The sequence below is a fragment of the Berghia stephanieae genome, chromosome 13 (genome assembly GCF_034508935.2).
Source record: "Berghia stephanieae isolate SIO BIC M18660-M18661 chromosome 13, UCSD_Bste_1.3, whole genome shotgun sequence".
Lineage (NCBI taxonomy): Eukaryota > Metazoa > Mollusca > Gastropoda > Nudibranchia > Aeolidiidae > Berghia > Berghia stephanieae.
The window spans coordinates 20,792,029-20,807,008 of NC_088372.1; the positions used below are offsets into that span (position 1 = coordinate 20,792,029).

Below are 14,980 nucleotides of genomic sequence, written 5' to 3' on the forward strand. Positions count from 1 at the left end.
CTCCTATCGGATGTCTTGAAATGTCAGATTTAGAATAGTCAATAAGCTTCGACTTTTGCTGAAATCACTTTCCTGATTGGTTCCAAACGAACTGTTTTTTCCTTTATAGAAATTGTCCAAAAGGAATACACGATCTCGTCGACTCACAAAGTGAAAAAATTCTTTTAGAGTGTTAAAACATTCCATTGAATATAAATATCAAAGCCAACCAATGAGGGCTCACACAATGGTCAGAGTAGATTGCGCATGACGCATACGCATAATATTATATTCAAAACTTAGTCACTGTCACGTGTCTACACCACTATATATTTGTTGATGTAAAGACAGCATATTATAGAAAACGTTCTTCCTGTGCCTTCGCTTTCGAAGTTTTTTTCACATGTTTGTATTCGGCTGCGGTTATGATTGAAGTCGAATATCCTCATGCGCTCTGTTATATTTGTCTTTCATCAACTAATAATCTTTAGTTCGCTTCTGTTTATCACCAATAAAGAGGGGAGTGTCATGAGAATGTTTAAATGTGATAAATATTATAATATTTTGATTTCTGTGCACGAACGGTGATATCTGTATTCAGGTTTTCGTTCAACCGAGTCATCGGTCGCATGATTTGTTGATGTCCAACGATATGATATTTCTTAATAAATGTAAGCAAGCTGCTTGTATGTGGAAATTGTAAGCATACCCATGGGTCAAGTTAAACAAAATGAAAACTTGTGATGCTGAATATTTTGAAAACTGTGAACGCCTTTTATTATGAAGGTCATTTTGAGCACATTTTCCAAAGACTCAAACTCAAGGAAAAATAATATAGATCATCCCCATTGCGAGCTGAATTCATAGTTAAATTCGATTTATCTGCTGTGATACAACATATCTTAATTCTTACCATCATTTATGAACATCTTTCAAAGCGTACTTTGTTCAGTGAACAGATCACACAAAGACAAATAACCCGATGATTCGAGGATTTGCAAAGGTGTAGAAAAAGACATCGAACATGGTATTGCGTAGACCTATATCATACATACTTGTCTCTGACCATCATTAAGAAACTCATTACGAGACAAACATTTCTGTAATAGTCTATTTTTAACATTTCATTTAGACACGAATTATCCGCTGAACTTGGAAAGAACCATGTTTATTGATGTGATGTGGTCCAAGCTGTTCCGCTTTGGGATACGTCGTAGTAAATGGCGACCTTTTTCAATTCGAGCAGAATGCCAATGAGGCATCTGGGAGAATCCAAGCAGTTTACGAGATTTGATTAGAACGTTGATTCGTGTTACTATTGGCCATTGTTACATGGTGCCAGACCAGCTATTTTGAAGGCTGATAGGTCTTGTCGCGGTCGTGCAGAATGGTTACATGAGATAAGGTATTACTTTTCGTTAATCGTTGCATCAATTTCTTTAGCATTGAAACCTATGGTTTTTTTTTTTGCCTGCGTCCTTGCAACGATTTGGGATATATATATATATATATATATATATATATATATATATATATAATATATATATATTATAGCATATATTATGTTCACGTCGTTTTGAACCATTCTCTCACTTGTGCTATTATAGTCATGAAATTTGGTGACAAATTATTATAAGAAAGTGTTTATAACCGTTTTTTTTTATTGTGCAAAACGTATCACATATTATTATTACTATCCACAGCGAGCTGGAAGGCGTATATTCCATATTATTGTTTCTGATCTCGACAAAAGCAATGACCAGTTAAAAATATTTCCTCGTATTCATTCTTGAATTTCACATCGTATCATATGTACTCTGCAGTTATTATTTGCTCATCTCCTTCTCAGATAATCTACAGATTATGAATATAAAGTGCTTGAGAAAGAAAGTTTCTGTAGATAACTATTTGTTCTAAATATTGCCATCATTTACAGAGGTAGACTTCTTGTTCGAATACGCACTGTTTGCATTTTACTTCACAGCACCAGATGACAACACACTTACAAGATTTAACGACTTGTTGCTTCTGAACGTTATAACCACGCCCACAACAAATAGAATCACAGTTCTCGCCCTTGATGCAAGAACGATCCTGCGTCCCGGGAGAATACGGACTTTCCCGACAAAAATTCGGCGAATCTTCGATAAAAGCAAGTTCTGATTTTTTCACAGGTACGATATCGTTACTAAAAGCCGAAAACGGCGAGGCGAAACTGCTGAACGATGCCTCAGCCTTTTTCATGAGTTCTGTGGTTCCTGTCGCTTGGTTTGGCAGAACGATCACTTTTGCTGATTTCTCGTACTTTGACTTGATGATGTTTCCCACTTTCTTGAAGGGAGATAACTGAAGCCAACAGGTGCTGACCGTACAAGATCCGCTGACGCCATGACACTTACACGTCGTGTTTGCGTTGTCTTTCACGGTCTGGATGGGGGAAGACAAAGAAGAAAAAGAAGAAAAAAATAATTAAAGTTCTAAATATACTTCTCTTTAACTTCAGCTTGAGCTTTTTGTATAGCGCAATGTCCACTAAACGTGCTCAAAGCAATTTACAAAGGGTCCCTGACCAACAGCAACAAGTAACATATAGAACAAGACATGATGCCTGTTAGGCGATATTATGATTGTTTTTTTTTTTCGACAGAGACAACGCTGTTAACGGGCAGGTACTCATTTTACACGACCTGAGTACGGTGATAAAATGTGAATAAAGAGTTTTTTCCAAGAACTCAACTATTCGCAGAGCGAGACTCGAACCCAGGACCTTCCGATCCGGAAACCAGTGTCATACAACAAGACCACATATCCGCACACTTTTTTTCTTCTATAATTGATTCGATTAAGCAGAGTGTGCGTTTAAGGGAAGCGATTATAATATTATATCTCTAGTATTATGCATATTATTGTATTTTAATTCGTGTGGCAAAATATGTTTAGTGTGGGATGATGCGACTCGCGATTAAGCGGAGTGAAATTGACTTGTTTTATCTATTTTGCACAGCACTACATTGTACACACCATTTTACATTTCTCTCTTTCTTGCGGCTATGTGGTCTTGTGGTATGACACTCGCTTTCGAATCGGAAGGTCCTGGGTTTGAGCCTCGCTCGGCGAATAGTTAAGTCCTTGGAAAAGGCTCTTTACTCACATTCTCTCACCGTACTCATGTGTAAAAGGAGTACCTGGACGTTAACAGCGTTGTCTCTGTCCGAAAAATTTGGTAATACCGCCTAACATACATCATATACCGTCCTAAGTTTTAAGTGACCCCTTGTAAACCGATTTGAGCACGTTTAGTGGACATTGCGCTATATAAAATCTCAATTTTTTTTTCACCAGTACTTGTTCCCAAATATTTCATTGACATGGGACGTCTCAAGACAAGACACTAATCCTGGGCGAGAGCAAAATGAGATTCCACAATTTTTTTTTCTCCATCGTCTTCCCAGTGGTCAAGGCAAGGATAATCCTTGATGGACCAGATGACCACCGGTCTCTCTGCTGCCTGTCCACTGGACCTCTCGGCTGATTACCTCTGGCAGGTAAGTTGACAACTGTCAGGTACCACAAGGTGGTCATTACTGATGAGTTCAAGGCCCGATGGTCAACAAGAATGTGACCATAGATTACATACGGGTTCAAACTGTAGTTGGTCATTTTCCCGACGTTTTTTTTTCTCTTTTCAAATCAGTGAAGTTTTATAAATAAGTACTAAATACCGTATTTATATAACGCTTATTCACGGTTTATAGAGATACAAAAGATTAAAAAACAAAACAAAAACAAAACAAAACAATGCAATTCTGAAGGCCCAGAATATAGTATATAATTAAAGTATATATATATATATATATATATATATATATATATATATATATATATGTATATATATATATATATATATATATATATATATATATATATATATATATATATATATACATACATATATATACACGCCAAAACAGTTAAAATGCAAAAGGGGAAAAAAAAGAAACCTCCCCCCCCCCCTCCTCCTCCCCCGCCAAAAAAAAATCTCCTTATTCATTCATTACCAGAGAAAAATCTTCTTTGGATTCTATATTAAAAATGTCTCTTTTTGCTTCTTGAACTCTAGAAATCCGGTAAAGGGACTGTGCTACTTTACTTATTTCTAAAAATTATTGTTGTAAATATTTTAAAACTATTTTTATGTGGAATTTCTAGATATGGTTAGAGACAAGCATATCAAGTCTTTATCCCGAAAATCAGTTGATCCAAGTTAGAGTGGAAGCTATGTTTAAGTGTTTAGGTAAAATACAACATCCGCCAGACGGATGTAACGTAGCGACAGACACAACTATGAACGTTTATAGTCTGATTAATATAGTTTAGTGAGAACTTATCACCAAAATGGATGTGTAAAAAGAATAACAAAAAGTTGAGTGACGTTGACTTCATTCCTTCCATAGGGTGGGTTATTTTATAGCAAACATACGCACACACACGCACACGCGCGTGCGCGCGTACACACACAGAGAGAGAGAGAGAGAAAGAAAGAAAGAGAGAGAGTGAGAGAGAGAGAGAGAGAGAGAGAGAAATAGAGAGAACTTGGGGAGGTCGTTGGGCACGGATTATCGTTTTTGGCATGTTCCTGTTTAAAGGTTTGGGTGCATTTATCTGGCAATCCTTCTTGTAAGATTTCTGTGATAAATGACAGTAATTACACGATATGTGAGTGGATGTGACAGCTTCATAGATAAGCCCTACCTACCCAGGTTGGTGAATAGTACCTCTAACACCCCTCCTCCGTCAATACCCCTCGAGTGAATGTATTTTTATACAACAATATCTACTTACATCATATTTGTGTCAAGAGGAGAGGTTTGTTTAGCATATTGTTAGTATTGTGAGTTGAGGCTTAGCGCATTGTGGTATGACACTCGCTTCACGTCACAAACTCATTCAGTAAATAGCCTACTAGTTCCAAATAGTAATAATTAGTCTAATATCAAACGGTTTAGTTTCTCAAACTCAAAATGGTTTTAAGTTTGTTTTTATTTTGTTATTTGTATTTCAGGGATTCATTGGGATTTTAAAATTAAAATTTGAATCACTATGCTACGCAAAAAATTTCTTTAACATCTCAAACCAAAGTTGAAAAAGACTTCACTCAGGGGGAAAAAACCGGTATTTTATTAGGTTTTCCCTGAAATCAATGCGTCATATCTGATTGTAATGGGACATTAAATGAGGAGAACGCAATGCTCACAACAAAGAGCAATTTGTTGCTGTAAACGCAAACTCAACGTAACATTCGACTGTTTTTCGTGCACTCCAAAAGACAATGTATATGATTCTACTCATACTCTTCATTTGCATGACAAAGAAAGCACTCTTCCTCAACTGCAAACACAATAGAAAACAATTAAAACGGTGACCGCTCCCCTAATGTCGTAAACTTTTGATTTATCTATGACGCAAAGCTTCCACTTGTTGATCAAAGCTTTTTTATTTGGATTAGACCAACAGGAAGGTTAAAATATTGTGTCTTTCTGTGGAGCATTGGAATCATGACGTCAGCAATTAATTCCCCCACGCATGCGTATCAGTATCACAAGAACCGACCCAAATCGTGTGATAGCTAGCTCGCTATCTGTGGGGGCCAGAGATAGAAACACCGATCCCCCGATCCGCCTCTGAACCGTATAATTATTTCAGTCAAGTCTTAGTATTGAGTCTGTATTTTAGGTCTGATCTTTACAAAATGGGAAGGAAATGATTACTGATTTGTCCCTTTGTTTTTAATTTGAACTCAAGATGTAAACAGGCGGTGACTGTCAGTTTGTTGTGGAGGAAACATGTCATAGATATTTTTAATATGTTGTTGTTTGTCGCTAAATGTGACACATAACTGTGTGATTCATCGCTATAATAAGGTTGCGGTTTGAGGTCATAATAATAATGACGATGGTGATTAAGAAGCTGCTGATGATGATGACAATGATGATGGTAATACTAATAATAATACCGATAACGTGTATTAATAACAATGATGTTAATGCTGATAATAATACGATACTACTACTACTACTACTACTACTACTACTACTACTACTACTACTACTACTACTACTACTACTGCTACTACTACTACTACTACTACTACTACTACTGCTACTACTACTACTACTACTACTACTACTACTACTACTACTACTACTATTACTACTATTACTACTACTACTACTACTACTACTACTACTACTACTACTACTACTACTACTACTACTACTACAAGTACTTCTACTACTAGTACTACTACTACTGTAGAATTCAATTACTTTCATAATTCGATAGGCCTAAAGCGACGAGAACATTTATGTATGTATGACACTATAACACACACGTAGGCCTGTTTAACATTGTTGTAATGGAAAATATTTTGCGTCATTTTTTTTTAGATTTCTATTATAACAATGAGCCCATAATAAATTGGGTTATCAGACCTGCAAATAAGTGCACGGCGGTCTTATGAGATCTTCAATAAATTGAAAGAGTAATTGCAAATTTCCATGATGAGCTTCTTTTGTGCCATTCGGTATGTATCTACCAAATGCTGTAACTTGAGCTTTTATATAGCGCAATATCCACTAAACGTGCTCAAAGCACTTTACAAGGGGTCCCTGACCAACAGCAACACATAATAACATGTAGCACGAGACATAACGCCTGTTAGGCGATATTACAATTTTTTTTTGTCGGACAGAGACAACGCTGTTACCGGACATGTACTCATTTTAAACCTGAGTACGGTGAGATAATGTGAGTAAAGAGCTTTCTCCAAGGACTCAACTATGCGCCGAGCGAGGCTCGAACCCAGGACTTTCCGATCCGAAAGCGAGTGTCATACCACAAGACCACATAGCCGCACATTTGTAAAGATGACCATGCAAAGAATAGTTGGCATAGATCCGACATTCCAAAATACCGATCGTGTTTGGTTGTGACCAGAGTCTGTAATCATCAAATACGCGATGTCCTCTCATCTACAAAACTATCATCAACTTGGAGATGAAGTATCAGAGCTAGCCTTTGTACACGCATAGTCTGACACTGTTCATAGACTTTGTTAATTCATAGTCTGAAACTGTTCATATGGTTCGCAAGCTTAGTCTGACGCTGTTCATAGCCTTCGTAAACTCATAGTCTGACGCTGTTCATAGACTTTGTTAATTCATAGTCTGAAACTGTTCATATGGTTCGCAAGCTTAGTCTGACGCTGTTCATATCTTTCGTAAACTCATAGTCTGTCACTGTTCATAGCCTTCATAAACTCGTAGTCTGTCACTGTTCATAGCCTTCATAAACTCGTAGTCTGTCACTGTTCATAGCCTTCGTAAACTCGTAGTCTGTCACTGTTCATAGCCTTCGTAAACTCGTAGTCTGTCACTGTTCATAGCCTTCGTAAACTCATAGTCTGTCACTGATCGTAGCCTTCGTAACCTCATAGTCTGACACTGATCGTAGCATTCGTAAACTCATAAATTGACCCTGATCGTAGCCTTCGTAAACTCACAGACACTGACCGTAGCCTTCGTAAACCTAGTCTGACATTGACCAAACAATTTCGTCCAAATACAAGACGAGGGCCAGGATAGAAAATTGAACCATTTTTACCACCATTATTAGTGTTGTTGGTTTCATTTACAATTTCTTTTCTCGTTCTTCTTTTTCTATTATGAATGTTACCATCAAATTTTGTAAATTATTGGTGAAAACCCAAATTATAAACTTGAAAAAATAACTTGATCACGCACTACCAATGGCAACACACTAAACGGCTGTGCTTGGGATGTACTCACTTAAAAATGACGTCATAATACAAGTCCTAGCATCGGGTGTTAGATGGAACAAAACTGGCGCCACTCACTTATTTGCTATTGTTTTAGACAGATGTTTTTGTGATAAGATTAACATTAACAAACAAACAAACAAAAAACAAACAAACAAAAAAGAAAAAAAAAGCCAACAACAAAACAAACAAACACAAAACAAAAAGAAACGAACAAAGAAAGAACCAAACAAAAAAAAAAAAAAAAAAAAAAAAAAAAAAAAAAAAACATAAAAAATCCCTCGCACAAAATCAAAAGCCAACACGAACAACAAAACAAAACAAAAATAAAACTCACCCGTATTCCAGCCCCACTATTGTGCTCATCCACAGTGGCTCGAATATCTCTTTCCGGCGGACGGGCTTTCCGTAAAAACTTCCGGGCAAACTTGAGGCCGAACCTGAGATTGTCCCCACATCCGCCCCATCGCCACGTCTTGGTGTTTTCTAGATGTTTCGACTCGTCACACGTACATCGGTCCAGTGTGCCCATTGCGCATGCCCGGGACAGCTCGTGCACCAAACCAGCTGATGAGATGGCGTACAAGAAAGATGTTTCTTTGATGCCTGGAATGAAGTAGATATCATGGATAGAATGTTGTCAGACATTGAGGAATAAAACGATTAATAGAAATGACGACAACGACATCATCATCATCATCGTCGTCGTCGTCGTCATCATCATCATCATCACCTTTTCACACGGGACTCAGAAGAGTGGATTGTTGATTTGATGAATTGTACAATTCTGTGACCCCCCCCCCCCCCCAACACACACACACCCTCTCCCCAAACAGTATTTACACGTGTGCTGTCCTCAAAATTATGTGAATGCTTTTATCACAGATTATGTCCCTTGGATATTTCCAACACAATGAACACTATTAAGAGAACAGCGCACATGTCTTTTACACAAAATTTTGGGGGTTCGATTGCTTCAACGAGTGAACTATACTCACAAAATCAAGCAATCCATAAAAACAGCAAGTCACAAAGAACACTGAGATTATAGATAGTATGCAGATGACGTCACTCAGGCCTTTGTTATGGTTTTTGCCATCCGCCTTTGTGAGTTGTTCTCACTAAACTGTATTACCCAGACTATAAAAGTTCATGGTTACACAGAGTTTGTGTGTTGGTCCGTTATACTTCCGGATGGCAATGTTGTGAACTCCTTGGCCAAGCGCATTCTATCTATACCAGCCCCGTGTGGAAAGGTTTTTGTTATTATTCTTTGTCCACCACTCAAGGGACTGAATTTGGTAGACAATGCATTCATTCTATTGATTCTTTGCGCTCTGCCAAAAAGCTCACAACATTAGCCAGCCGGAAATAACGTATCAACACAGAAAACTGTGCGTAACCTTGAACGTTTATAGTCTGGTTAATACAGTTTAGTGAGAGTTACTCACAAACATGGATGGCAATAAACAATAACAAAGGCCTGAGTGACGTCAATTCCGTTCTAACTTCTAGTGTTCACAATGTTAGACACAACTTAGCGACGGAATTCGTGATAAACGCATTCAACTAAAACATGTCCTTCTTTGTGAAGAATGCAATCATATCAACTTATATCTAGTTCTATCTGGTCGACAAGATTTCATCAAATGTGTGTTGGGCTATTTGTCATGTAAACAAATGGATGATGTTGATTTTGATGTGATCTAGTCACGCTACGTGTTGTTAGCTAAAACTTACTTACAACCCAGCGTCGTCCTCATTGACGTTGGCTGCCCGCACTCTGCGATGACAAATATGTCTGTTAGCTCATAGTGTGACTAAAAAGGTCGTTTCGTGTTGATAGTTTTATCTGACGGGGAGATGTGAGTATTTTACTCAAACGCATAGCACCACTGAACAATTAAATTTACATTTTAAATGTTGTGCTCTTGGCTAAGAAACTCACAACATTGTCATGGTAAGCTAAAAACAAAACAAAAAGCTGAGTTGCGTCAATTTCGTTCCTTCTATAATTTGTTAGTGATATGGCGTTTATTTGAAGAGCGACTTTTCTGTTTGACGCCTGCCTGGGGGTGGCTTTGTCTCGAACTGATCACTTCTTTTGGTGGCTAAAAAACGACAGCAAACGTTTGAATAACATCGGCCGCGTAAAATCTATAGACGTCTATGAGTTAAGGTTAAATATTCAAATCATCCACCAGCCGGATACAACGTACCAACACACAAAACGATGGGTAACCTTGAACGATTATAGTTTGAATCATATACTTTAGTCAGAATTCATCACCAAATTCGCTATCTGGAAACAAGAATAAAGAGCTGCGTGACGTCAATTTCGTTCATTCTATAAATCTTTATCGTCTTCGTCTTGTAAACAGATCATAAAAATGCTTATTTCACTTAGAAAAAAATCCCAGCGAATAGGATAGAAAAGAAAAAAAAAAATATCTTTGTATCCTGTGTTTGTTGAAAATGTTTGAAATGATAAAACCCGATTGTCCTAATCCCCAAGTTTAATTCTGTATATAAAGTTAATCCAGTCGTCATCCAATACAGATCAAACGTTTTAGAAAACCAAAAATATTTGACGCTTTAATCCATAAGGGCGTCAGGTATGAATCCTGGCATTAACACGGCTATTGTCGTCTCGTTGACCAACTGGCAATCAATTTTAAATTATACACTGGAAGTGACGTGTCTATTGTTGTCAGTATTTATTAAATTATGCTGGCCTTTTGATAGGGAAGACATGTCGTGACGTCAAGCCCTCCACTCTTTTGGTTCCTAAATCCTTGGGAGTGTGTGTGTATGTAACCAGTCCTTCGGAATACATAAAGGTGGCATAACTATTTTAGTTGCAAAATGTATTGGCAGATTCTTAGGATTACGGGACGTAAAAGAGCTATAATAATAATAATAATAATAATAATAATAATAATAATAATAATATAATAATAATAATAATAATAATAATAATAATAATAATAATAATAATAATATACAATTCTTACACTCTTGCCTTTTGGAATTCCCGACGTGTTCCAAACCGCTGCACAAGTTTGCGAGTGCTTGTTGGGAACAAAGTTCGAATTTCAAAATGAAAGAATGTAAGAAATCCTTTATTCTACCCGTCAATCGATTACTATTTCGTCATCTTTGAATAAAAGGCATTTTCAAAAACAGCTAAATGATACTTCTTTTTAAAGAATCACATTTTTAGTGAAATTTAACGATTTATAATCTGACCTCACAAATTATTTTTGAAAACATGATACCATAACGCGTTACTATTTTGGGAGAAGGGTGGAATAATTCAGGGTCTTTATTGACGACCAACATTTCTATAGCCTAGAAAATAATTTAAGATCACTCTGAAACCAGAAGATCAATTAATTACACAAGGTATGTATCCAGTCATCCGGAGAGTGGTTTTACACTTCCAATGAAATAGGAACCCTTTTTTTTTACATTACACTTTTCTTTTCTATATCAAGTCTGTATGGCAAAGTCAACATGAGTTGTCAAGTGAAATACATACGGACATTGTATTCTACTCCTCTCCCTAAATAGTTACGCGTAATGATATCAAATTTACTATAATAATTTGTAACGTCAGATTATCAAAGATTAATTTCATTAAAATAAGATTTTTGAAAAAAAGAAGTATCATTTAAATATTTTTGAAAGTGTCTTTTATTTAGAGATGACGAGATCAGAATCGATTGAGGGATAGAATACAAGATTTCTTACACGTTTTGGAATTCGTAGTAGTAGTAGTAGTAGTAGTAGTAGTAGTAGTAGTAGTAGTAGTAGTAGTAGTAGTAGTAGTAGTAGTAGTAGTAGTAGTAGTATAGTAGTAGTAGTAGTAGTAGTAGTAGTAGTAGTAGTAGTATAGTAGTAGTAGTAGTAGTAGTAGTAGTAGTAGTATAGTAGTAGTAGTAGTAGTAGTAGTAGTAGCAGTTGTAGTAGTAGTAGTAGCAGTATAGTAGTAGTAGTCGCAGTAGTAGTAGTATAGTAGTAGTAGTAGTAGTAGTAGTAGTAGTAGTAGTAGTAGTAGTAGTAATAGTATAGTAGTAGTAGTAGTAGTAGTAGTAGTAGTAGTAGTAGTAGTATATTAGTAGTGGTAGTATAGTAGTAGTAGTAGTAGTAGTAGTAGTAGTAGTAGTAGTAGTAGTAGTAGTAGTAGTAGTAGTAATAGTAGTAGTAGCAGCAGTTGTAGTAGTAGTAGTAGTAGTAGTAGTAGTAGTAGTAGTAGTAGTAGTAGTAGTAGTAGTAGTCACAGTAGTAGTAGTAGCAGCAGCAGCAGCAGCAGTAGTAGTAGTAGTAGTAGCAGTAGTAGTATTAGTAGTAGTAGTAGTAGTAGTAGTAGTAGTATAGTAGTAGTAGTAGTAGTAGTAGTAGTAGTAGTAGTAGTAGTAGTAGTAGTATAGTAGTAGTATTAGTAGTAGTAGTAGTAGTAGTAGTAGTAGTAGTATGTAGTATATATTAGTAGTAGTAGTAGTAGTAGTAGTAGTAGTAGTAGTAGTTAGTAGTAGTATAGTATAGTAGTAGTAGTAGTAGTATAGTAGTAGTAGTAGTAGTAGTAGTAGTAGTAGTAGTAGTAGTAGTAATAGTAGTAGTAGTAGTAGTAGTAGTAGTAGTAGTAGTAGTAGTAGTAGTAGTAGTAGTAGTAGTAGTAGAATATGAGGCCACGCTTCAAGTCACTCTTTTCTCCTAGTATAATGGTCAAGGACTGTTACTAAAATTGGTTTTCCTTAACTGATCTATACAATTAAGACAACACAATTTTTACTGGCATTGAGCCGTCATTTTACTGTCTTAAATTATCAATTAATTAATTATTATTTACTTATTTATTTAATTGTTATAATTTTCGAAACGGCAAAGATCTTAAACAAATTTTATGAGGATTCTATGGCATGATTATAAGTTATACGCTTTGGTGTATAAATATTTTACATCTATTGTTATACGTGTTTGGATTGAATAACTGTAGATATTTTTTGAAAACACAAATGAGACTTCTGTGACTTCGGAGTTTCAAATCTTCAATTCCACGCGGTCTTATGGCAGAAAGATGTAAAAACTATTATCAATCTATTTTGTAGCCTGAGCCAATTTATAAGTCATCAGATTTGTGTTGAAAATGAAGATAACTTTGAATTAAAACATTTGGAAAACATGAAAAATAAAAGATAATAGAAATGAATACAAGCAAAAATGTCGAGATGACTCTGAACTTGTATTATGTAATCGGTCAAAATATCATCTCAATTCGTGTTTTAGGACTGAATCACCATTTTATCACAACAAATCATAGACCAGAATGACTCGAACAACACACAATATCAAGCCTAATCGGTTATTCAGTGCAGATTAGCTATCACGCGTCAACACAAGTACAACTATTCAAAGAGAATGATAGTTTCGCACCAAAACACCCACCAGCACGCACCATTCATTCAGCAAAGCTAAACGGCTGAAAATATTTCATTGAATCAATGAAAATAAATCATAACAAACCGACCCAAAACACTTAATGGAATTATTAACCATTTTTCTGTTTTACTCTGGTAAAAACTCGTATCGAAAAATTTGGCCAGAAAGCTCGTCTTTCAAAAATCGATCGATTTACACGACCCTCATCTTGGCAAAAACTCTCAAACCCGGGTCCTCGTTGTAGTCCAAAGTTTCAGAGTTTTTCCCAGGTTGAAGGTCATTTAAATCGATCGATAATTGAAAGACGAGGTTTCTGGCCAAATTCTTAAATACCTGTTTTTCCAGAGAGCGACAGTTAACTGATTAATACATAAACGGCGAAATGTATCATTATAAAAAGCTTGATTAAACTCTGCGTAATTTGCACTAAACCTCCCGTTAAAAGGCGCCCACTTTTACCACATTAAACAACAATATTTAAAGAAAATCCTATCAAAAGATTCCATTCTTGTTGTGAATATTTCTTTTCTAAGACATGGTTTTCGAGCCGTTCTAAATATCCCAGACCGCGCCAAGTGGTGTCTGTCATCTTAGACAAGTCAATGAATTACAGATTAAAAACGGAATACAGTGGCCATTCTTCCCTGACAGTCGGCGTTGAATTGGCGCGATGGCTTCTGACAAAAGATTCTGACAGGTCGCTTTCAGGAAACGCCAAATGCGACAAATTGAGCTGAAAGGAACCGGGAAGGGGGAGAATCCAATGTGTGTGGAGCTGGTGGATCTCCAAGTTTTGATATCTTTTCTTTTCGTAAAAACAGGCTGAGAGTGAGAGTGAGGGTGAGAGGAGTTGGAAAAATAGAGAATCGTATGGTGGTGTTAGGTCGTGGGCGTGCAGGGGTAGTCTGACGGTAGCTAGATGAGTAAGGACAGCGGGAATTGATGACTTTGTGGAAGAAAAATATAATAATGCGGCTATGTGGTCTTGTGGTATGACACTCGCCTTTGGATCGGAAGGTCCCGAGTTCGAGTCTCGCTCTGAGCGGCGCATAGTTGAGTCCTTAGAAAAAAGCTCTTTACTCATATTCTCTCATCGTACTTGGGTATAAAATGAGTGCAAATCAAATTGAATCTTCTATTCCATGTTATTCTTGTGATTTGGTTTGATTTACTGCTCTTCCGACTCGAGATCAAGTCTAGAGGATCATAATAGATATTGTCGATACGTTATTTATGTCATTCTTCTTCTTCTTCTTCTTCTTCTTCTTCTTCTTCTTCTTCTTCTTCTTCTTCTTCTTCTTCTTCTTCTTCTTCTTCTTCTTCTTCTTCTTACTCTTCTTGAGTCTGTAAATTCAAATTTTGAAGATTTCACAGACCACAGCTAAAGCAAGATCGAAGCGACTGACAAGACTCTTACAATCAGCAACACACTTCAATGCTATTTAATGTAAATCAACAGTGATTAAATTTATGACAATTTTAACTTTTACTTATTAATTGCTATAACCAAAAGGTAATACTTCGGTAGTAACTTGCTAGGGGACATGACTCCACATAGTAGGATCAAATCTCAATTGCGAGGCAATTCGGGTTTTTTTCCTACTGAAATTCGGTTCTTGAATAGGATGTCACAAAATATGATAGGAAAGCATGGGGTAGAACATTTTAAAGAATTGAAAGCAAAACCACAAAAAGGGGAAAAAAGTCAAACAAAACAAAACA

General features: G+C 36.4%; 1 protein-coding gene across 1 annotated transcript in view; it reads right to left on the reverse strand.

Annotated features, from left to right (window-relative positions):
• Positions 1–1,544: 1,544 nt before the first annotated feature.
• Positions 1,545–14,980, reverse strand: part of LOC144958898 (protein Wnt-9a-like) — a 50,422-nt gene continuing 36,986 nt past the window's right edge. Inside the window, exons 4-5 of the mRNA XM_078891176.1 lie at positions 8,154–8,422; positions 1,545–2,406 (exon numbers count right to left, since the gene is read on the reverse strand). Coding sequence (XP_078747302.1) covers positions 1,906–2,406; positions 8,154–8,422 — 770 coding nt within the window. The 3' untranslated portion in view covers positions 1,545–1,905. The remainder of the gene's footprint in view (positions 2,407–8,153; positions 8,423–14,980) is intronic.